The 24072-nt window shown below is 31.8% G+C and overlaps 2 protein-coding genes across 2 annotated transcripts; both read right to left on the bottom strand.

Moving 5' to 3' along the window:
- Positions 1-6183: 6183 nt before the first annotated feature.
- On the bottom strand, positions 6184-7692 carry LOC126717630 (two-component response regulator ARR22-like). Its single transcript, XM_050419461.1, has 2 exons — positions 7447-7692; positions 6184-6360 (listed from the first exon to the last, which is right to left on the bottom strand). The coding sequence occupies exons 1-2, from the start codon at positions 7690-7692 to the stop codon at positions 6184-6186; spliced, it is 423 nt and encodes a 140-aa protein (XP_050275418.1).
- A 12326-nt stretch (positions 7693-20018) lies between these two features.
- Positions 20019-22774, bottom strand: LOC126717629 (GDSL esterase/lipase At5g33370-like). Its single transcript, XM_050419460.1, has 5 exons — positions 22451-22774; positions 22188-22315; positions 21518-21760; positions 20614-20866; positions 20019-20413 (listed from the first exon to the last, which is right to left on the bottom strand). The coding sequence occupies exons 1-5, from the start codon at positions 22692-22694 to the stop codon at positions 20184-20186; spliced, it is 1098 nt and encodes a 365-aa protein (XP_050275417.1). The 5' UTR covers positions 22695-22774; the 3' UTR covers positions 20019-20183.
- Between the last annotated feature and the right edge of the window lie 1298 nt (positions 22775-24072).

The raw sequence follows: 24072 nt of genomic DNA, 5'->3' as shown, positions 1-24072 counted from the left end.
GAAAAAAATCTCTAGTTTTAGGAAAAGTAGTACTAGTATTTGTATATGCACAAGCGATCCACCCATTATTAAAAATAAAAAATAAAAAATTATTGAAAACTTTATAGTGCTTGCTTGATGTATCTTTTTTTTTTTCTTAAGAATCCTTGCTTGGTGTATCTCTTGGGCACACCCTCAAGAAATTGTTTGGTAATGTAGTATGCTTGCTTTCCATATTGGGGCAAGGAATGAAACATTGAATGCACTAATATGCATCAACTAATGTACCATGTTGCCTCCAGGAATTTAGGGATGGCAATTTTGCCCCGCCCCACCTTGTCCCGCACGGGTTTTTCCTGCCTCGCAAAAGTGGTGGAACAGGATAAGGCAATATTTTGTCCCCGCACCCTGGGGCGGGATGGGGATGGGTTTAGTTTTTTTATCCCCAACTCGCCCCGTCTCATCCCCACCCTACACTAATAAGGACTATAATTGTAAATTTCGTAAACCCTAAATCACTATATTTAAAGTGAAACACAAGGCATGGGATAAAATATTTTTTATTCTAATACCTACTGCTACTATAACTCTCTGACCCTTCTCCCTTCTCTATATGTGTTTTAAGTTTCAAGCAAGACTCCACTCCAACGTTGCTTTTTAGGTTCATCTCACTCACTATCTTCCCTTTTGTTTTAGTGTTTCTTAAATTAGTTTTTTTCAATTTAAATTTTGGTTCTTTTTTTCTATCTAATTAAAATTTGAATTTTTGTTTATAGCTATTGAAGAAGCACAGTTGTAAGGAAAAAAGGTAATGGTCTCTTAGTGCTTCCAATAGGTTTGTTTCTTATAATATTCCAAAGGTTTCAATTTTTTTTTTTTTTTTGCACATTGTTTCATGTTTTTCAATCAAATGACTATAATATATTTGTCTCTTAAAAGTTGTTGATATATCTGGCCCAACACTAGGATTTCATTATGTATATTGGGTTATATTTGTATTTTTATATCCAACTTATTTTTTTCTTTACTATGTTATAGAGTCACAGTTTTAAAAAATTATTTGATTGATAATCTTAAAGACTTTATCTTTGTTAATGTGGTTAAATACTTATATCTATATCTTTCTATCCACATTATTTTTCCTTGAAATGTGTGAAAGCATACAACATGGTTTAATTTACTTGAATTTTTTCATAAGCGATGTAAGTTTTTCTTTTACATTGTTCTACTTTGTTTGTGTTGGAGACTTCTGGCTTAGGTTTTGGTGTATGTATATTACTTTTTTATGATTGCTAAGTTAATAAATTATCATAAACAATTTTTTTAGGAATGACCTCAAGTGAAAACAAATGGTAGCTCCAATCCATCTATCACACCCATTAGCAGCCATCAATCTCCAACGATGGTAAATGAAGATAATACGACCCCTTGTTCAACTCCATTGGATAGGCTAGAAGATTCCCAAGCCCAACCTAACAATGAGATAACTGAGGAACGAGGGAGGTTGAAATCAGTTGTGTGGAATCATTTTAAGAGAAGGAAAGTTGATGGGAAAGACAAGGTTGAGTGCAACTATTGTACGAGATTGCTTGTTTGGGGGGGGGGGGGGGGTCTAAAAACGGTACTAAACATTTGCATGACCACTTAAAAATATGTCCTAGGAAAATTTTTAAGGACATTAGGGATATGAAAGAAAAAAAAAAATTGGTGAGGGATCAACATAACGTGGACTCAGCGGCAGGTTTGAATGCTTATCATTTTAATCAAGATGAATCAAGAAAAGAACTCGCTCATATGATCATCTTGCATGAGTATCCCCTTTCTATAGTTGATCACATTGGCTTTAGAAGATATTCAACTTCTCTTCAACTATTTATGAGCATCTATGATCATGAAAGGGAGAAATCAATGCATGAAATAGAAAAGAATCGAAGTAGAATTGCTATTACCACTAATATGTGGACTTCACAAAACAAAAGGCGAGGGTTTATGGTTGTAACAACACACTTCATTGATGATTTTTGGAGATTACAAAGCCGAATTATGAGGTACATTTTTTAAAGTACGTATATATTCATTTTTTATTTAAATTCTTTTCAAATATTGTATGAACTTATTTCACTGTTAGTTATAATAATTTAAATTTCTTATTTTAGGTTTATTTATGTGCCATCTCCATATACAAAAGAAATGTTTTCTAATGTCCATTTATAAAACTTGTCGGAATGGAACATTGATAAAAAGTTATCTATTGTGATAGTGGACAGTTGCAGTACCAATGATGCAATTATAAATATTATACTAGACAAGCTTCAACGTAGTACGCTTGTTATGCGTGGATCAATGTTGCATATGTGTTGTGCAACACATGTTCTTAATTTGATTGTTCAGGATGGTTTGAATGTTATTGGATCATGCATTGAGAAGATTTGTGAGAATGTGGGATTTTGGACTAGATCAACAAAAAGAAGGCAACGATTTATAAATACGGCTCAACAATTACATGTTGAATGTACCAAAGAACTAGCCCTTAATTGTAAGACTCGCTGGAACTCTACCTATCTTATGCTTTCTATTGCTATAGAGTATCGAGATGTCTTTTTTTGATTGAGCCAAATGGAGTCATCTTATAAGTGCATTCCAAAAGAGGAAGAATGAGAGATGGCAAGTAGTATATGTGAGAGATTGGTATTGCTTTACAAGGTTACATAGCTATTCTTAGGTACCTCATATCCTACAGCTAATCTTTTTTTTCCTGAGGTGTGTGAAATAAAAATAGCTTTGAATTCTTGGTTCACAAGCCCAAGTGATATGATTAGGAGTATGACATTTAAAATTTTAGAAAAATTTGACTGTTATTGGAATGTGATTCATTGTGTTATGGCTGCGGCAACCATTTTAGACCCAAGATATAAGATTGAATTGTTGGAATATTATTTTCCTCTTATTTATGGTGACGAAGCTGAAAATGAAATTCAAAAGGTTAGAGATACTTGTATGAAATGATTCGTGACTATACTTCTAGGAGAATGGGTAGGGAAAGTACTCGTGGCACTTGTGTAAGTGAGGATCCCCAAGTTGATGACTCCCTTATGGACTTTGAAAGATATCTTAGTCAAAAAAAAAAAAAAAAAAAGGTGGGAATATTAAATTGGAGTTTGAGCATTACCTTGAGGATGATCTAATGCCAAGAACTTTGGAGTTTGATATTTTGGCCTGGTGGAAATCTAATGGGCCTAAGTATCCTACTTTGCAACGTATTGTAAGGGATATCCTAGCCATTCCAGTGTCAACTGTTGCTTTGGAGTCAGCATTTAGCACAAGTGGTAGGCTGCTAAGTCCACATCGTAGTAAACTTCATGCAAAGACTGTAGAGACACTGATGTGTGCTCAAAATTGGTTATGGGCTAAAATCAAAGGTAATCAAATTTACTAGTTAGTGTCTGTTTGGATAGCTTATTTTTTGCTAACTTATTTTACTATTCAGCTAATTGTTGCTACTATTTATGGGTCCTACTATACTTTTTAGTACTATTTATGGGTCTTACTATATTATTTTAGTTAACTTTTACATTTATCTACAGTACTTTTAGTAAAAAGTTTTCAGTTTTAGTAAAATAAGCGGATTTCAAACAGACCCTTAATCTATTCAATGATTTATGTTGTTGCATTCTTCATTGTATTTTTCAGTTGTTTGATTGAATTTGTTTTACTTTTTTTAGGCCTTTCATCTATTGTAGATGGAATTGAAGCTAATACATTTCTAAACATCCCCACTATACTTTTTAGTACTATTTATGGATCTCACTATACTATTTTAGTTAACTTTTACATTTATCTACAGTATTTTTAGCAAAAAGTTTTCAGTTTTAGCAAAATAATGGATCTTAAACAAACCCTTAATCTATTCAATGATTTATGTTGCTACATTTTTCATTGTATTTTTTAGTTGTTTGATTGAATTTGTTTTACTTTTTTTAGGCCTTTCATCTATTGTAGATGGAATTGAAGCTAATACATTTCTAAACATCCTTGATGATTCTGATGATGAAAAAGAAAGTGGTGCCACTACATTGGGAGAAAGCGAAAATTATTCTTAAAGAACTAGTCAATTTTTATTTTGTTATAAGACAATGTTTATTTTGTTATGTTAATTTTGTTAAAGAACTAGTCAATTATCCTTGATGATTCTGTTCATGCAAAGACAATGTTTATTTTGTTATAAGAAATTTTGAAATAGGTTGTTACGTATTAGACTATTTAAGTACTTGGTTTATTAAAATGCTTGGATTTTAAAACATTTTGTTTTGTTGTAATTTATATTATTGTAACAAAAAATTTATTTATATATATAAAATTATATTAGGGGCAGGGCGAGGCGGGTTCCTACGGGGCCCCAAAGGCAAGGATGGGGCAAGGTAGTTTGCCCCGCACCCCAAAGCAGGACAGGGCAGGGACGAAGATCTCATCCTCCAGCCCTACCCCACCCCATTGCCATCCTGGATTGGGATGCTTTCAACATTTCAATCCACTATGGAATATGTTGGTCATAAGGTCATTTACCATGCTTACACCCAACCAAGTTATGGTTCCCTTGCTTGCTAAGTGATTTTTCTAAGTTCTAACTTAATCTTTTACAAGCTTGGATAATTTGATATGATTGTGTAAGGAATGCCTAATATGCATGTATTTAAGGGAGTGAAAAATAATCTCCCTCCCTTGATTTTCCCCTTCACAAACCTCGATTTAAATGAATAAGAAGAAATAAAAATATTTTCCCTCAAAGTTATGTTATGTTTTTTTTCTTAATGCTTCTTCCCCTAGAACTTGGTTGCCAACATTAAAATCATGTCTTTTACTCTTGATATTTAAGTCCAATTTATTTCATTATTTTTTATGTTTGCAAATATTAGGAAATCTTATCAAGTTTTAAGTGATCCACTACAAAGAGATGCTTATGATCGAAATGAAAAAAAAAAATTATTAAAAAATTTGCATATTTTGTTACTTTTATATGCTTGCGTTTGTTATGAAAACATTGTAAGTTGTCTTATTACTACTCTATTTTCATATTACTATTAAAGAACAGTAAGGATTCTATTAGTACAATAATATTTGATTTTCAATTTCATTCCCTCTACTTTAGTTTTATGGAATGAAATTTTGACACAAATTTTATCTTCATTTCTGCAACTTCTATTTCATAATATATTGTTAGAGCAGACCAACCAACTCATTTTGCTAGATGTAATCGTCATACATAGCATGGAATTTTCATATACTTAATTATGACTGCAGATTAAAAAATGTGATTGAAAACACATAAAGTACAACAAGGTCATAGTTTATAAATTGCCTTTAGCTACTTGAGTTGAGCTGAGCTATGTGAGATGTAAACTTACATTCAGGAGATACTTGGATAGTATCATTAAGAATTGTTTTATGCTTTTATGTTCTTCTTTGAAGATTTCCCCCCTACATTCCTAATGATTTTTTGTTTTCACTACTTGAGAAGGGTGCACAAGAATATAGACTTTCATTTTTCAAAATTAAATTGTCAAATAAAACTGGATTGTCATCTATGTTCAAGCACTGAAACATACAAATAGTAGTGGCGATGAGATAATCTTAACTAGGTAGTGAAGTGTTCATCTCATCCTTGTCGCTAAGTATCATGAATTGGTCACTTGGCACCAAAATTAAGAAAATTAAAATGAATATTTGACACAAAATTATAATACAATTTGAGGTTAATTTCAATTAAATTTGGATTCTAATTATCATTTGACTTTAATATATTATATATGATTTCTCATATAATTATCTTTTTCATAGCAAAGAAGAATAAAAACAAATCTTCATGCTTGTAGATAAGTTTACTAAACACAAAGGTATTTAACTAATGTTCGATTTTTTTTTTTTTTTTTTTTTTTCATTTTGTTGTTGCTAGTATTGATAAAACTTTGAATAAATAAGCTAAGGAAATACTTCCATAGTTATACATAAAATAAAAACATATATTTTCTTTTAATCCATAGTTGTTTTGGATTCTATAAGTTTCATATTTCCACCAACTCAACTATGAATTCTATAAGTTTCATTTTTCTACTAACATAAAGCAACTAACATAAGAACATAGTTTTTATATGCTCATTGCATAAAAACAAAGGATCACATGGTTCATCCGCTATCTCCATTAGCATATTAGTTATTCTTGTTTAACTCGCTCAGGAGAGACTTGATCTTTTCAATGGTTAATGGCTTTTCATAACACTGATTTTGACCAGCTGCAATAAAATCATTTCTTTCAGAGCTTAAATCACATGAAGTGACTCCCACAATTGTGCTATTGACGCCCATAGCTCGCAGCTCCTTTGTCGCCTATAAATAAAATATAATTAGGGGCACAAGATCTTATATGAAGTTATTAAGTGGGAGAAAAAATTGAGATAACGTATATTACTTGATGTTGCACAAGTTACAAATGTGAGCCTTTATGAGCGTTAAGTATATATTATATATAATAATATAAACATAATAGCAATAATAATTTATTGAGATATATATATATTTTTTTTTTGAGAAAGAATTTATTGATAGTTAATTGTCTTGTAACCTAACTAACATTTTTTGTTGTTTCCAATATAGATATTTAGGGTTCAAATTTTCCAAACTTAATTATTGAATCAATAAAAAAATGCATAATGATATGACATAAGAAACAATTTTACATATTTGTTTATGAATAATTGCTTAATAAGTTGCAATAATTATGTTGACTTAAATTGTCAAGAGTCTCGTAATTAATTGGCATAACCCAATTCTCCAAATAGGGGAAAAAAGAAAAAAGTTGTGTTCCACAAATCAAAATTATGAGTTATTGAAAAATCCCATCAACTATCATTATGAATAATAACGATACATTATTAAATTATTCTTATACTATCATCACTTGTGAACCTCGTTACAAAGATTATGAACTTACATAAGAAAATGCAACCATTTATGCTAATATATATATATGCTCATTGCATAAAAATAAGTTGCAATAATTATGTTGACTTAAATTGTCAAGAGTCTCATAATTAATTGGCATTACCCAATTCTCCAAATAGGGGAAAAAAGAAAAAAGTTGTGTTCCACAAATCAAAATTATGAGTTGTTGAAAAATCCCATCAACTATCATTATGAATAATAACGATACATTATTAAATTATTCTTATACTATCATCACTTGTGAACCTAGTTACAAAGATTATGAACTTACAAGAAAATGCAACCATTTATGCTAATATATTGTTTTTGTTAAGTTCTCTGGATATATGAAAATACATGCATGTCCTTACCTTTGAAGATTATTGTATTGTAAGTAGTTTACTTTAACATCATATTTTCTTACAAAAATTTCCCTAAAAAAAAAAAAAAAAATCTTATGAAAAATGTGAGGTTCTACTTTGAAAAACATACCTCAAGCCCATTCATGATTGGCATCTCCTTGTCCATAAAAATAATATCAAATGAAGCCCCAGATCGGCAAAGATCAACTGCTTCTTTTCCATTTTTGACCTCTTGAATTTCCTTAGTAAATTTGCTTAGGAGTGCACTATGGATTTTTCTAATGATGGGGTCATCATCCACAATGAGCACAGAAAACTTCTTTTCAGAGCCAATGATTTCCATACTCTTTGAACTTGATGCTCCTTTTCCGAACATTATCTCTCCTCGTTTCAATATTCTGTGGGCAATCAAACTTCAATTTCTCTTAACAATTTAGTAAGCAGTTACAATTATAGCTTAATGTGATACATACATACATATATATATATATATATATATATATATATTTATATTAAGGAAATTAGGAAACAAATTATTATTTTCGATGCTTAATTTCCTATTTCCCGATGACTAGCTAGAGAGCACAATAGTTTTATGAAACAACACATCATTACATCTCAGTATAGTATATATGTAAGTGTAGTGTATAATATATAAGTAGAAATATAAATAATTTAAACTAGCATATCAACCTTAAATAATTTGTATTTATATTATAGAATAATTTTATTTTTTTATATAAGTAGCAAACACTAAAAAGATATATAATGATTTTGCAATTTAAATACCTTTACTACGTACTGATTCGAGCCAAGACCTCAAATTCTATGGTAATGCTTACACCTACAGCTTAGGCTGCTTATATAAGCAATGAATATAACTTATCTCATTTGAATTTTAGAAAGAATGCTAGGTCTTGAAGCTTGTAGGAAGATGAACACTTTGACACGTGCCTTTAGGTTTGGTTACTTAGCTGGAAAGTAAGAAGAGATTTCAAAGATGAAATCTAGTAATTTGGATTGTTTCTGGGTTTTGTAATATGTTGAGATTTTTGAAAATCTGAAGAATCCTACTTTTAAAAATGTATTCAACATGTTATTAATTCCATCATTAGAAAGGATGAAAAAATAATGATCTCTATATTTTTATTAATATGCAATCTAAAATGTGGATTCGGCATCCGTTATAAAATTTAATTATATTAAAAGTAATAAGGGTTATAATTGTAAATTTAACATATCCTAAATTCTTACTATTTAAACAAACAAATCAATACTAACTTATTTAAATGAATGGATATTAAGATTTTTTTTTTTTGTTTTTTTTTTTTGTGATATTGTCTTATTAAGCACTTGGATAATATTATTAAAGTCATGTTAAAAATAAGTTTGACTTGATGGTATAAATTTAGTGGTAATTTCAAGTATATTTATATTAATAAAACATGTTTTATTAAAAAAATTGTAATAATTGTGGGGCAAATTAACACAAAGTAGAATTTTATGTGGTAGGGCGAGTAATGACAACTGACTTCATTTATCAAAAATCAAATAAAATAGTTGGCGTACACTGAACTACTAAATTTTGAAATAACAAAGTATATTTAATGCTCTTAGTTTTAGAGTTTGTTTGGGAATAGTTTATTTAGCTGAAACTGAAAACTTTTTGCTGAAAGTACTGTAGATAAAGCTAAAAGTTAGATAAAATAGTATAGTGGAACCCATGAATAGTACCAAAGAGTGCAATAGAACCTATGAACAGTAGCAAAAATAAGCTAAATAGTAAAAAAAAAAATTGGCTTTTTAAGCTAATGCCAAATGCAACCTTAGTATCTGTTTAATTATATTGTTGGAATTCGAGTTTAATTGTAGATGTAGACAACACATTTTGTACCCCTTACAATTCGAGCCCCCGTTCCCCAATGATGCTAAAATTATAAAACCAAAGGTTGGTTTAGGGTTCAATCAAATTACAAATTGACTTGGGATATGTAAAAATGGAAAATATAACTTTTTAATGAGAACAAAAAAATCTATTTTTGGAAAATAAAGGCCAAAAGAAACCCTAAGCCTGTGTACGCAAGCATGAACCTGCGTATGCACGAGTCTACGCACTCAGGTAGGGTTTCAGAAGCACCAGAAATGCAAGTTTTCTACATTAAAGACTGAGATTTTGAATGAATCTCACATTGTCTGGAAGCCATTCCAAACCCCTATTTTCACAATATAAATAGCCATACATGGTACCTTTCAAAAAACACACAGAAATCCTACGGGAAAATAATAAGATTAACGAGAAATAGTGAATCAAAAAGGGAGTTTTTCACAAAACATCATTAAGTCAATTTTATTTGATTATGGCCTTTTTTGGCCTTGATCTTTGAATTTTAAGATTACTAATCATATGTTTATTGATTTGTGATAGATTTGACTGAAGGGAACAATAAAAAATCAAGCCTAAGAGCTTTTGCTTTGAGGTATTCTTTTAAACTTTTTCTTTCATTTTTGCTTTTAATTCTGTGTTTTTTTTTTTTTTTTTTGTTTCTTTACTTGATTTATGTTTTAGTATGTTTGTTTAGTCTAGGTTTGTGTGTTTGTATGTCTTAAAAGCATGTTAGATTGTTAAATTTAAGTTTTCAAGTGTTTTTTCTGCGTTTCTATTTCTGGGTTAGGGTTTAGGGTGTGCCTACATGCATATGCTTCGTACATGCGTACGTATGCTCAAAATATGTGTACGCATACAACTAGCCTGTGTACATAGGTCTATGTATGTGCACGCATACTTGCACCCAAAAACCTTAATTCAAGTTTTCTGCTTTTTGTTCCTTCTTTGATTTCACATCATATGCTTTTGCTTTAACCTTTTTGTATGCTTTTAAGCTTTATACTTCTCTGTTCACATGTTTGTTTGTTATGATATGCTAGATTAGGGCTTTCTCTTAAAGTTTCTTGCTTTTAATACCATGTCATTCATTCACATGTCCATGCATAATGCCATAAGTGTTGAGTTGCTATAAAGTAAGTGAGGTAAGTCATGCATTGGTATGAACATGCATTTTAATGATGTAATATGTTTGTTTGATGTTTAATTTCATGTGTAAAAGTTTGGAATACATGTGATGGTCTATGTTTGTTTGTCATGCCTATCTTTTCCGCCTTGTTTTGTTGCTGCCTTGGATGATGTAATATGTTAAGAGATGCCATGATTATATGTACGCTAGGATTTGTGATGTGATGATATGCATGATTAGATGTATGCTAGGGCTTGTGATGTGATGATGTGTCATGCTAGATGAATGTTAGGTTGTTTGATAGGTGTATGGTTAGGGATGATTGATGCCATGTTGTGTGTTTAGATGTATGTTAGTGTGTGTGTGAGTATAGATACAATGTTGAGTATGCCTTTAATAGAGTTAAGATTTAAGACACAATGAAGGGAAACCAATCTTAGGGTTGGGCGGTTTTAGATGCCTAACACCTTCCCAAAACCGTACTTTAACTTCAAACCCATATCTTTGGTAGTAAGATCAAAATGTTATTTCTTAAGAGGACGCTATATATATGGTTGCTAGACTATTGTAAAAACTAGATGGCGACTCCCCGTTGTGTCCATGGTAGAGTGTTAATAGTAGAGCTCTAAAAGCTCTTTAGCGTATTGAATATTAGACAAATTACAATGAGTAACACTTTAACGATCTAGATGAAAAAATTTAGTTACAAAATTTGTTGTAGTTTTAGATTACAATCTTACTCAATATCTTTTTATTGGAGGTGAATTTTGACAAATTCACTATTGGATTACATTTTCTTTTTATATCCTCCATACTTGCAAAATTTCTAGAAAATTAATGGTCAATAGCTATGTCATCAATAAATTTTTTAAATTGCAAGTTTTTGTAGTTTAAAATTATGCATAAAATATAAGTTTATAGATTATATGGTAAATAATATCTAATTGGCACAAAATTTGACATGTGTATTAAGAGCATTAAGAACATGCAATTCAATTGTTAGATTTTCAAAATATATAATAATGTTTATTTTATTAAGTAAGGTTATAGTATTAGGTTACAACCAATTTTGTAACTAACATTTATCCAATTTATAAAGCATGAATACTCTAGAGTTTTCTCCATCCCTTAAAAGGTTCAAATTTAGAGCTTTAGCCTTATGGTTGTTTTCAACTTTAAGGATCCCCTTAAAACGTTTTAGCAAAATCGCCAAATGTTTGTCATTTTCAACTAAACGAGTTTTAATCCCTTTAATGTACTTTTGACTTATCCAAAAGCAAAACTAGACTTGCATAAAGTATATAACTAAACTTAAAAGAGCTTGAATTTAATAAGGATGTGGTGTAAAAACCTTGGTTTACACCCTCCAAAAAAGAACATGTCACTTCAGATTTTCACAATTCATGAATAAGATCTACCATATACAATACAGCCTCCTTTATTTTAGAAAATCAAACCCATCAACCCTACTGCCAAGTGTGCAACCTACCAAAGATGCTCCACCTCCAAGCAAGAAAGGGCATTGTTGTAATCTGGAAAAAGATGCCTCCAGTGACTATAGATGCTATTATTTGCATGGTGGTCAACATGATCTGGAAAAAGATCAACCTTTGTTGCCTTCACTTTGTGGTTCTATGACCCACATGCCTTCTATACACATCCTAAGTGCTAGATCCAAGAGAGGTAAAGGGTTTGAGGTTATGAGCTTGGTTTATATTGAAGTAAATAGGGTTTAGGTAATGGGACAGAAACGAAGAGATAGGTTTGGGCCAAAAGATTAGGGTCTTGTGAATTTGTTGTAATCATTTTCAAATTCAAATTTTTTATCAAAAGATGGATGGAACCAATGAACTCATGCATATTCTTGCTGCTGTCACCTTTGTTCTTGTGCTTTGGGTTTGCACTTGTATGAGAATTGTAGATACCCAATTTTGCAACTCTCATTTAACCTTACTTGTATTGCACTATGTAGCTCATTGCATTCCATAACATAGGGAAGAACTGTAATTTTGACTGTTTAGTATCCAATTACATTTCATGATATAAATATTGAAGTCATAACGGTCAAATTGACAGTTTATTAGCCATAGTCTTACAACCAGATTGAAAAATATCAAAGAAACAAATTTTAACGGTAAAGTGCATTTGCATGAATTAAGTCCTGATTACACGTGATTATGATCTCTTAATTCTAATTGGCCTATTTTTTGTATAATTTAAATTAAATGATGTGTCATAATATTATTGGTTGAAGATATAGATTATCAAAAGGTTGCATGCACCCGATTTAATCCAAAGACAAAACATTTATTGATTCATTGTAGAATTGGTAAAAATTGATTAATTATTGAACTTTTTTGGAATTAGTTTTCTGAACTTAAGTGCTAAGAAAATCTAGGAAAAAAAAGGTTGAAATTTGGAAGGAATTAGATCAAAACTGAAACAAAAAAGGAAAAGATCCATGAGGGTATGAGACCAAGCGTTGATCGAGACTTGAACTAGAACCCCAGATCTCCATCTTTTGCTTCAGCTTGCTCCCCACTCAATTTAACTTTTCCCCCTATCTTTTTCATTCAACCTAATTTTCCTGAGTCCCACATTGCCTAAAATACCCATCTCCACCAACAATTCAAAGCACCTTAAATTTCATAGAAAAACCTGAAATCTCTCTCTCTCTCTCATGGTTAGTAGTAGGAATGTGCCTTTAGTATCTTGGGAGTATCTTGGGTTTCCTGGTCTCCATTCACTAGAAGGGATAGTTTGGTTCTCCTGGTTTTGAGCTACCAACTTCCTATTCATGAAACTCCCTTTTGATAAGCTTTCTTGCTTGGAGTGCTTAGCAGTACTGATGCATGCATGAAAGGTTTCTAAACCTCCTCTTTTTATTTATGCCCTAGCTTTTTAGATTCAAGCATGCTTTAGTTTCTAGTTCTCCACATGTTCTTGGTTGGTAGCATGTTAGATCTAGGTTGTTCTTAGTTTTGCATGTTTAGGGTTTTAATTTGTTAGGTTCTAAAAATTTAAAATAATTAGCAAACCGTGTACACAAACTTGTCTAGATATATATTTTTAAGTCTATAGGGCATATTAGACAATGCTTAAGGTGCTGCAAGTTAGAATACAAGAATAAGGAAGCTGTAAGTTCAGGAAATTTGAAACATGCCAAGTTCGACCAATCGAGACTGTGGTTCGACCAATCGAGACACGAATCTGTAGAAATTAATTAAAGCCCAATAGCTCGTTAAGCCCATTAAGTGATTAGGCTTTCTAATCTAATTCTCCTAGTATTTAAAGGAAACCCTATAGCACATTTTGAATAGACTATGGATGTGCTATTTTGAGATCTAAAAGGTAGCCTTCTCCTTTCAAAGTCACTACTAAAATTCCATCTACATATTATTAGAATTAGTAGATCTAAAGTTGTTGCTACAAGATCATACATAGCTGATGATTTAAAACTTTGAGTGGGATCTTAGAGTTACAAACGTGGGCATTTGTGTGTGACAAATTCAGATAGAAAAGTCCGTAGATTTGGAGTTGTGTGTGGTTATGTGAGTAAGTACCACAAGAGGTAGCTTTAAATTTAGAGAAAAATCTATCGTAAAACTTCCATTCTATCATAGTGAATTTGTTGTCTTGAGGATAGTTTAGGTTAAATCCTCTCCAGGTTTTTTTATCTTGAACTTGGACTATTTCATTGGTCTTCCTAGGTCATTATATTACTTGTCTTCTTTACTTTTCCACACTTAGTGATATGATTGTTTGTGTTTGACCTAGATCTGAATAATAAACCAAAGTATCAACTTGGTTAATTAATTAGGTTAAATAACCTGAGTGTACAAGGGTCTAAACAAACAAACAAAATTTAAATAACATGTTCATATGCTTTTAGATTAGATTTCATCACACATAGCACATATATTTACCATGTTTTCCAATTTCAATTATGCGAATGCCTAGAATAGGATTTAATCATTCTTATCGATGCTTGTTTCAATCTCTTTGCAATCACACATTTTTAATTAGATGACATAAATTGTTTGGAGGATATAATATGATCATTGGCCACCAAAGTCTAGAAAACTAGTTTCACCAGAGGGGTTGGGTGCCTAACACATTTCCAATCTTATAACCTAAACTCCGAACTTAGATCAAAGCTTAGTAGAATATGTTTTTTCTTGTAATTTTCAAATTCTAGATTGTAACTAGGAAACAAAACTTTGTACACCCATGACGTTTGCTTATATCAAAAGGTGGGTCTATTTTTAGTTGAAAAAATATCAATAAGCCTTTTTAAGATGAGATTAAATTCAATAATAATTTTGTGTAAAATCCCATGTTTATACCCTCTAATAATACTTTGTCACATCAAATTTTTACAGAAAATTACACGTTACATTTAAGCTGACGTTGGGTCGCTGCACCAACTCTCCACCATCCATCATGGCTCACCGTCCTATACAACCAATTTTGCTTTCAGAATCACTAACCACACCTACGCCTAAACTTCATATAGTTCCTTTTATCAAATAAACTTTAGAGTGAATTAAAAGAAACTCAAAGCATAAGAACAAAGGAAATGACAACAAGAATATGCATGAGTTCAATGGTTCCATCCATCTTTTAATAAGATGAATTTGAAAATGATTACAACAAATGCACAAGACCCTCATTTCTTGACCCAAACTCGTTTCTTCATTTCTCTCCCTAAAAACAATCCCTATTTTCTTTGATATAAACCAAACCATAACTCTCTGCCTCTCTTCTTTGATCTAATACTTAGGATGTGTATAAAAGGTGCGTGGGTCACAGAGCTGCTACAAAGTAAAGACCATGAAGGTTGATCTTTTTCTATATTAAGCTAACCACCACGCAAACAGTAACTTCTTCGATGGTTGAGGGAATCTCTTTTCAGATTACGACAGTGCCTCCAGTAGCTTGAAGCTGGAGTGTCTTTAGCGGGTTGTAATTTCGGTAGTAGGGATGATGGGTTTGATTTTTGAAATAAAGGAGAATGCATTGTGTGTGGTAGACCCTATTCATGAGTTTGTGAAAATCTAATGTAACATGCTTTTTTTTGGAGGGTATAAACCAAGGGTTTTACATCACATCCTTATCAACTTCAGACTCATTTAAAAATAGTGTAAGAATCAATTGTTTCATTAAAATTCTCAAAGTAAAGGTAAAACGGTCTTTGTGAGAGACCAGACTTGGCTCTCAAAAAGAGATTAGGCATCAGCGCCTTTCTTTTCGGGATTATATGGAGTCGACACTTATTTTATAAGAAAAATAAGAAAACCATACAAAAGAGTACAAAATATCTTGAATAGTACACATTCTCATTAATTTAAATGAATACAACTTGATAGAAAAGGGTTACAAGGCTTTATTTCCTAGTTACAATCTATCAAAAGAAAATAAAGCACTACTCTACGAACCAAAAACCTAAAGTTCGGGGGCTAGATTACAATATGGGAAGGTGTTAGGCACCCATTCGGCTTGGAAAAAGTCCAGTCTTCTAGACTCTAAGATGATAATTTTAGTACCCTTTGTATGATATTATTTAAATATAACAAATGCCATGTTAAATTCTAAATATAAGGTTAATCTACTATTTAAGAGTCCTAGATCTGCAACTTTGTTTTATAAAAAGAGAAACAAAGATGAGATTGCTTGGTGAAAAATCTAGATCTGAGTTTCTATGATGAAAAGAATGAATTTTTTTATAAAAAATTCCAGATCTAGTTTTTATAATTTTAGATGGAGAGAAAACAAATCTATTTATGAAAGTGTAAATTTTTATGAAAAACATAGGTTTGATTTTGTTAAAAAAAATAAAAAATTCAAATTTGTATTTTAATGAAAAATACAGATCTAGTTTTGTTCAAATGAAAAAAATTCAGATCTGTGTTTTAATGAAAAATATAGACCTGGTTTTGTTTAAAAGAAAAAAATTCAGATCTGTGTTAACAATGAAAAATACAGATCTGTTTTTGTTAAAAGAATTAATTCAGATCTGTATTTTAATGAAAAATACAGATCTGGTTTTGTTGAAGAAAAAATTCAGATATGTATTTTAATGAAAAATACAGACCTGATTTTTATTAGAAGGAAAAAAGGATGAAGCTTTCATAATAAATTTCCTACAGATCTACAAACTTTAAAAAGGAGTTTAACCCTAGATCTATGCATGTCAATCAATTTATGTGTTTAAACCTAAACTAAGCATGTGAATTTGAAAGAAATGATAGAGGGAGAGTATGCAAAAAACAATTTAAGAACATGATTAGGTGAATAATGAAAGAAACAAAACTCACATTCATAAAAAAATCAAAAGAAACAAGAGCATGTTTATGAAAAGAAAACAAGAACAGAATGAAATTATGAAGGAAAGAAACAAGGTAAAAAAATACCTGCATGAATATGTTCTTCAAGAGGGGAGTGTTTTAGAGGTCAAAGAAGATGAACCTCTTTGAGATCTAAAATAGTATCACTTACAAAAATGAAATTCCTAAAGTAGAGCTTCCAGAATTTCTTTAACGTAAAGGAAAAGAGGGTGCTGAATTCTGAGTTTTCTCCTCTATTTATAGAGGTGTGTTTGCTTAAAAAATAAGTTAGCTAGAGTTGCTTAGAAAATTAGCAGATATGAATTAGGTCAGGTTTTATCCCTAAAAAATTGAATTTGATAGGCCTAAACCTGAGTTAATCATTGGGCTTAATTCACTACCTATGCCAATTGGCACTGTGGAAGTGCCGATTGGCACTCCTCGTTGCATGGCCCAATTTCGTCTTCTAGTTCATTTTGGACTCTTTTTTTTTTTGGCATTTTCTAGGCTGGGAATTGTATTTGGACGTTTTTAAAATTTGTGTTCCTAATAAAATCCATTTTAACTTGATAATTAAATCTTTAGAAAATAATTATATGAAAGATAAACAATTAAATCTTTAGAAGATAATTACTCTAAAGGCCTAATGATAAACAATTATGATATTATCAGATTATCCATTTTATTCCTATGCTACCAAACTTATTTTTAATCAAAATCAACAACCAATCACATAAATTATTTAATTGATTTTAATTATTGACTTATCAAAATTAATTTTAATTAATCACACGTGATCAGTATCACCCAATTGAATGCATGCAGATCATGAAAACTTGATCTTGTGATATCTTTCAATCTAACAGTCTGATTTGAGAACCGGGCATATCGTCGGGATCATTAGAATCTCAAAATCATTTTTATGATATGAGATGAATAATTTAATGCATGAAATGCAATTCTGATTTTTTTTTTTTTAAGAAAATGCAATTATGACTTTTTGGTTACTTAGAATGATCATTTTGGTCATGTCCCAATATTAAATAATGGGTACAAAATTGAGTGTCTATAGTCATATTACATTTCTATGGATACACCAGTAGTCATTTTCATTGAAAAAGCTAATTTAATGCACCAGTCACTTTGGTTAAAACAAGTGATGATGGACACAAATAATCACGAATTTGACCGAAATGAGTGACAAAAGATAGTTAAGCACAAAAGGTAGGAATAGTCAAATACATGATAAGATCTTGTTCACGATGTGTGATTTGGTAAGAAAGAAGAAAATGAAAAGTATAGAAGAGGAGATGATGGTTGTTAGGGCTTATCGATCAATGATGGTGAAAAAGATCAGTAATAATAATAATAAAAAAAAATAAATAAATAAAAGAAGAAGAAGACATATAACCATTTAGGCACACTATGCTTGGGTTAGATTGTTCAAATTTATCTTACGCTTCACCGCCTACTTGGTCAAAACTTCTCGGGACACTTTTGGTTGGATCAGGTTGGATGGCCTATGTTAGATTGAGTGGTTATTGCTCACCCTTAAAGTTGATGTTGCAAGCTTTTCAACAACACCTAGCCTCATTCAAGCAAATCCAAGATGGAGTCCAAGCCTCAAAATGAAGGTGAAAAGATTAATACGAAAATTGAATTTCTATGTTTAAGCTTTTAGGGTTTGAAGAGTTTAAATTTAATAAGAATGTGGTGTAAGAGCAATCGCATCAAAGCTTGCAAAATGGAAAAAAGGGTTAATTTTACACATTTTAACCAAAAAAACACCGGCATCAATGCTTGCAAAAGTGTGTATATATCCAAAAGTGCTACAATAATCATGCATATATGCACAGTTATTGTAGCTTTCTATATATTATTTTAATATTTTTTTCTTTGCCTTCTCATTCTCTCTCTTCCCCTGACTCTCTCTCTTCAACCCATAATCTCTGCAACTAATAACCTAGCACCGCCAACCACATAGACCTAGAACTGCCACCCACATCACCTCAACCCAGCATCGCCAACCACCACCACCACCTCCGCAACCCAGCATCGTCTACACCACCACCACAACATGGACACACCATAATATCAACCAAAATCAAACAAACCCACACATGGACACACCACAAAATCAACCAAAAATTAAACACACCCACAAACGGACACACCAATAGAGACAGGGAGAGCATTTGTGGTTGTGGGTTGGTGCTTGGGTTGATTGGAATGGTGCTTGTGGATCGTGGATTGGTGCTAGTGGATCAATGTGGATCGTTGCTTGTGATCGTGAGGGAGAGAGGGGGAGGCGATTTCAACCAAGACGGGGAGAGGGAGAGGTGAGCTTCATCATAGAGGCGGCGGTGTGAATGGAGAGAGAGAGAGAGAGAGAGAGAGAGAGAGAGAGAGAGAGAGAGAGAGAGTTTCAGATGGGTTAAAAAGGGAGAGTTGATAAATAATAATAAAAAGTGAGGAAAATATTATTTAAATAAAATAGATGATAGAATAGACAAACTAATGTGGGTGTTTTGTAAAAATAGATGTGTAAAATAGAAAAAATATGTTTTTTTTTTACAAAATTGACAAAAATTTTACATTAACTGATGTGGATGCTCTAAAAGCCCTTGTTTACACTCTCCAATAATAGGTTGCCACATTAAAATTTTGTAAATAAGAAAATAGGAATTGAAACACATAATCCCACTCTCTTTTTATGTCCTATCACTATCAGGAAAATTAGGCCCAAATCAACTGAAAACTTTTTAATGAGGTACCAACTTTTTCAGGTCATAACTTTTTATCATCAATCCAAATGATTTCATTAGAAATTAGATTTCAAGGGCTCTACAACGACACTAAAATCCCCCAAAATAGAGGCTGCAGGAAGAGCTGTGAACGAGTTATTCAAAGTTGAGGGAAAATTAGTCAAAAAAGCTCAAAGCTGGCCTTTTGTGCAAGAAAAATACAATGTTGATCACACGCATCACTTTGTTTTTGTACTCAAGTTTAGGCATTACTAGGACTCTTTTCGTTTGGAGGTGGTGTTAAGAAAGCATTGTTTTGCACTCAATTAGTGTTAGCGGTTGTGATTGCCCTTAATTAGAGTTTTGGTAGAGGCGATAAAAGAGTTTCATTCAAGCAATTGATCCAATTCAATCCAAGGTGGAAATTCATTAATGTGGTCTCAATTGGGTATATTTGAGGCTTTAGTTTTGTGAAAGTTTCCACAGTGACACTTATTTTCTGTTGTTGCTTTTGGATATATCATATATGTATAAGGTCACTCAAATCACGTGAATCTTCTATCGCCCTTTGAGATTGTTTTATTCTAGTCTTTACAATTTATGTCAACCAAGAGATATCAATTATTCAAGAAGAATTTCTCCATTGATAACTTATCAAACAACATATTTAAGTACATCAAACCCCATGTTCCATGACACACCTAAACAAACTTTTGCCAATTGATTAATGATAGTGAAGAAATAAATTATTTCCAATAGGAAAACAATAACTCTCAGTTAATGGAGTCATATTTTATCCAAGGCCATGATAGTGCTGAGATTCATGGGGCTCATGTAGTCAGTAGAGCCGGTCAGGATCTGCTGAACAATAACTCTGTTCGCCTTTTCAGATGGATGGAATGGATCCCAAAATGCATACAAGTCTCGGTTGGGGCACAAGTTGGAGAGTGATGTGCATAGTCCAATGCCGTTGTAAGGTCCTTGTCCACAACAAGCTATCCTTGATGAACTAAACCCTGCCCAACCACAACATGCTCATGTTATGTCTTATTTTTTTACCAACAAATAATCCTACAATATCCATTGTATAGAAAATGTTCTTTGAGATAGGAAAATATTCTGTCATTTGTGAAATTTTATTGTGTCCCTAACTTTATTGTTTGTGGTTATAATTAAGACAACGCAAATAAATAGTTAGACATTGAACCCAACATACCAAACGCTTGAGGGTTAGAAATGAAGTCAGTGTGCGTTTGTTGTGTATTAGCAGCAATGAACACATCTCTGCCAATTTTGTTATTCAGATCTCGTATCATTTGATTGAGTTGTGGGTTATACAAGGCAGCGGCTCTTTGGAGTTCAGCTGAGCATCCACCATTTGTATTTCGCATGGCTAATTCTGCCGGAACACAACCCAGTGGTCCGGTACCTGTCACAAGAACCCTACGTGCTCCAAGATCATATAGCTTCTGCAATGAGATCAAAAACATTGAAGGAAGCATTAATCATTTGGCAAGTGAATTTGCCTTTTTTTGGGGCTAATGAAAATGTATTTGGTATTTACTAGTAACTAGTGCATTTTTTTTTTTCATACTTAGATTTTCTCTCAAATTTTTTATCCCAATTAAAGTTTATTGTCAAAAAATTTAAGATATTTTCATTATTTATTTTAAATTATTTTAATAATTTATTATATATATATATATATATATTTTTTTTTTTTTTTGAAAAGAACTCAATCTTTGGGCGTTTGGTAGATATATAATATAGAATAATTTTTGTTATTTCACACTTACTATCTATTTTAGTATTCAATTTTAATTAAAATCATTAAAATTTTATTCGACGTATGATTTTTATTTTATTAATACACTAACTGCTAAGGTATGACAACACTGATTTTCTCTAAAAAATGTATCACCCCAATGTCTAATTGTTCATGCACGAAAGAAAAACAGAAAACAAAAGCACACTGCTTTTGGCCTGAGCAACCAGATGTCTCTACTTGGAGATGTTTTTTTTGTCTATCTTTAATTTTATTGGTTACTTTTTCGAGACTAGCTAGCGGTGCATTGCATGTAGAGCCAAACAAAAGCACAGTAAAGTTAATGGTAAATTACCTGTAAAAGTTTTTTGTATTCTGAGATGAGATACTTGACATAATCCGGAAGTCGGTATTGGCGAGACCTTGCAGAAAAGGGCACCAAGTAGTAGTTGTTTACAAAATCATTGCCACCGACAGTGATGAGGACAAGCGCTTCTTTCACTAGTCTCTTTGCTTGGTCACTTCCAATAAGATTACTTACTCTTTGCTGGTATTCTTGAAAGTATTCCAATTGTCTATACATTCTTATTATGTTTAGCTGCAAAAAAAAAATACAATTATATATAGGCCATTTCTTAGATTAGCCTTTGCATTTTGATAGTGCTTTCAAGTTTTTGAAAGAAAAAAAAACTAATTGTTCGGGAGAGGCATATGATACAATTAATGTACGTATTAGAAATTCAGTATTTGTCATGAACCATGACATATATGGAGTAGTTTTATAAAATAGTGAGACATTAAAATAAAAGGCATTATCCAAACGAATTATAGAAAGATTAATTATGTGGTTGCAAACTAGAAAAATTAATTGTGTTAGAGAAAATTCGCATGGTACGTTTAGCATCGTTGACATTACTTTTATCGTACACTAATAATATCAGATTGTGCCAATGATCATAAAAAGGAGAAAAAATGTGTGTTCCTAAACTTGTTGGTTAAACTTAAGATGGCCATTGATCACTTACAAACTGAATTCCAGTGTCATTGAGGATTCCAATGCCTGCTGAAGCAAAGTTGGCACCAACAAGGAGCTTTTGTCCTGTGAGCTCAGGACTCAAGTATGGCAATGTGGGCTCAGAGCCGAGCTGCTGACCTAAAAAAGCAAGCAATTCACTAAATACATATTTATATACATATTGATAGTCATGCACGTACAAAGTAGACTAGAGAGTAACTTCAAATAATGATTTGATAATTATTAAAGCAATAATGCAGATTGAAACCCAACTGATAAGGTCAGGGATGTTAAGGCCATTGGAGAAACGCCCTGTAGGACGATGAGTTGGATAATCAATGCCATAAGGAGGTGAATCGGCACGGGCAGTTGTAGCCAGGTAATTGTTGTTGCCATTGTCAACAAGTGAATCGCCAAAGACGAAGAAAGCCCTGGCATCTGTTGTGTGAACAATGTTTCCTATTGCTAATGCAAGACCCAAAATCATCCAAGAAATGAAAGTGGATGAGGCTTCCATTGTTGTGGTTTGAGTAACTGTTTAGAACTGCTTTTTGCTTTGTACTAAGAACTCCGTGTAGTTGGTGTAAGACTGGGGATGATCTAGGGTGTTTTATAGCTTGTGGATTCTAGTTACATTGTATGGATTGGACCCCCAAAAATAAAGCAGGGAGGACAGTGATAATTGTGTTAGCTAGGGGAACGGTTTCTACCAGCTTTGAAATTAATCAATGTCATGAAATATAGATATGCTGAAGACAGCTTTTGGTTCAAAATCTTTAATTCTTGCATGATTTCACTTACAATCTAATCTAAGAATTGAATCATGAGAGTTGTATATTATTGAAACTTTAAACTTACAATTTGAATTTGTATTGCATTTTAAACAAAACTATATTTATAGAATATAAATTTTGGTGTTTAAGATAATCCTATACAACTTGGCCATTAGTAACTAAATAATTGATAACTTTGATAATTATCGATAAATTTTTAAATAACCAATACCTTGAAAATTAATAAATATATTTTGTTTTTCTATCTAGCATTTCAAAAGAAAAAAAAAATTTGGATAAAAATAAGTATTTAATTTTCTAAAATTAACTTGTATAGTTATTTTAAGGGAAAGAAGTGAAAATTTTATTTTGATTGGAAATTAAAGTCCCGTAACTTTTGAGAATTGAGATGTTTATAAGAATTGTAATTCTTGAAACGCTCAAAAACTCACGAAATGAACAACTTCATTTGGACTTTTAAGAATTAACAATTGTTAGGGTCAATAGATTGATTTTTGGCAAAATATGAACAAATCCTTGAGTCTTGTTAAGTCTATAATGTGTTTTTTTTTAAGTCCAAGTCGACCAATTAAAGACATCAAGCTCAACACGTCCTTGATTAATTGAGACAAGATCAACTGCAAGCTCCATAGTAGTTGATCATTAAAGAATTGCAGATTATTTTTTACTATGATGCAATTTGTATTATGGTGGTTGTAAAAGTGGGTTTTGTAAGCCTAATTAGAGAACTTAAATAAAAGCACAACCTTTCATAAGGTTGTAGAGGTAGAAACTCTAAGGGATTTAGAGGAAAAAAAAAAAAAAAAAAGAGGGCCTAAAGCCTTTAGCCTCCACCTATTCAACCTGTTTTTCTAGAAGCAAACAAAGAACCATCATTAACGGTGCTGTTAATGCCATAGTGCATATCAAATCTTAAGCCACAGAGTCTAGTAATTCCTACTGTAAGTAGCAATACTAGGATCTGGATATTGTTGTATTATGTACTTTTATTTTATTATTGTAAATTCTTTTGTTGGGTGGTTATCGGTAAACCCCTAGAGGGTTTTATTGTCAAAGTTTCATTTCGTAACCATATCGCATGTGTCTTTTATTTTTATGCCA

Source organism: Quercus robur, chromosome 3 (genome assembly GCF_932294415.1).
Source record: "Quercus robur chromosome 3, dhQueRobu3.1, whole genome shotgun sequence".
Classification (NCBI taxonomy): Eukaryota; Viridiplantae; Streptophyta; class Magnoliopsida; order Fagales; family Fagaceae; genus Quercus; species Quercus robur.
This window is presented reverse-complemented; position numbering and strand designations above follow the sequence as displayed.

Coding starts and splice junctions, on each gene's coding strand:
- LOC126717629 (XM_050419460.1), bottom strand. CDS start 22,694: ATGGAAGCCTCATCCACTTTCATTTCTTGGATGATTTTGGGTCTTGCA. Junction 21,761..22,187: donor ATGACACTGGAATTCAGTTT/GTAAGTGATCAA, acceptor TTTTTTTTGCAG/CTAAACATAATAAGAATGTA. Junction 20,867..21,517: donor AATACAAAAAACTTTTACAG/GTAATTTACCAT, acceptor ATCTCATTGCAG/AAGCTATATGATCTTGGAGC.
- LOC126717630 (XM_050419461.1), bottom strand. CDS start 7,692: ATGTTCGGAAAAGGAGCATCAAGTTCAAAGAGTATGGAAATCATTGGC. Junction 6,361..7,446: donor CAATCATGAATGGGCTTGAG/GTATGTTTTTCA, acceptor TTTTATTTATAG/GCGACAAAGGAGCTGCGAGC.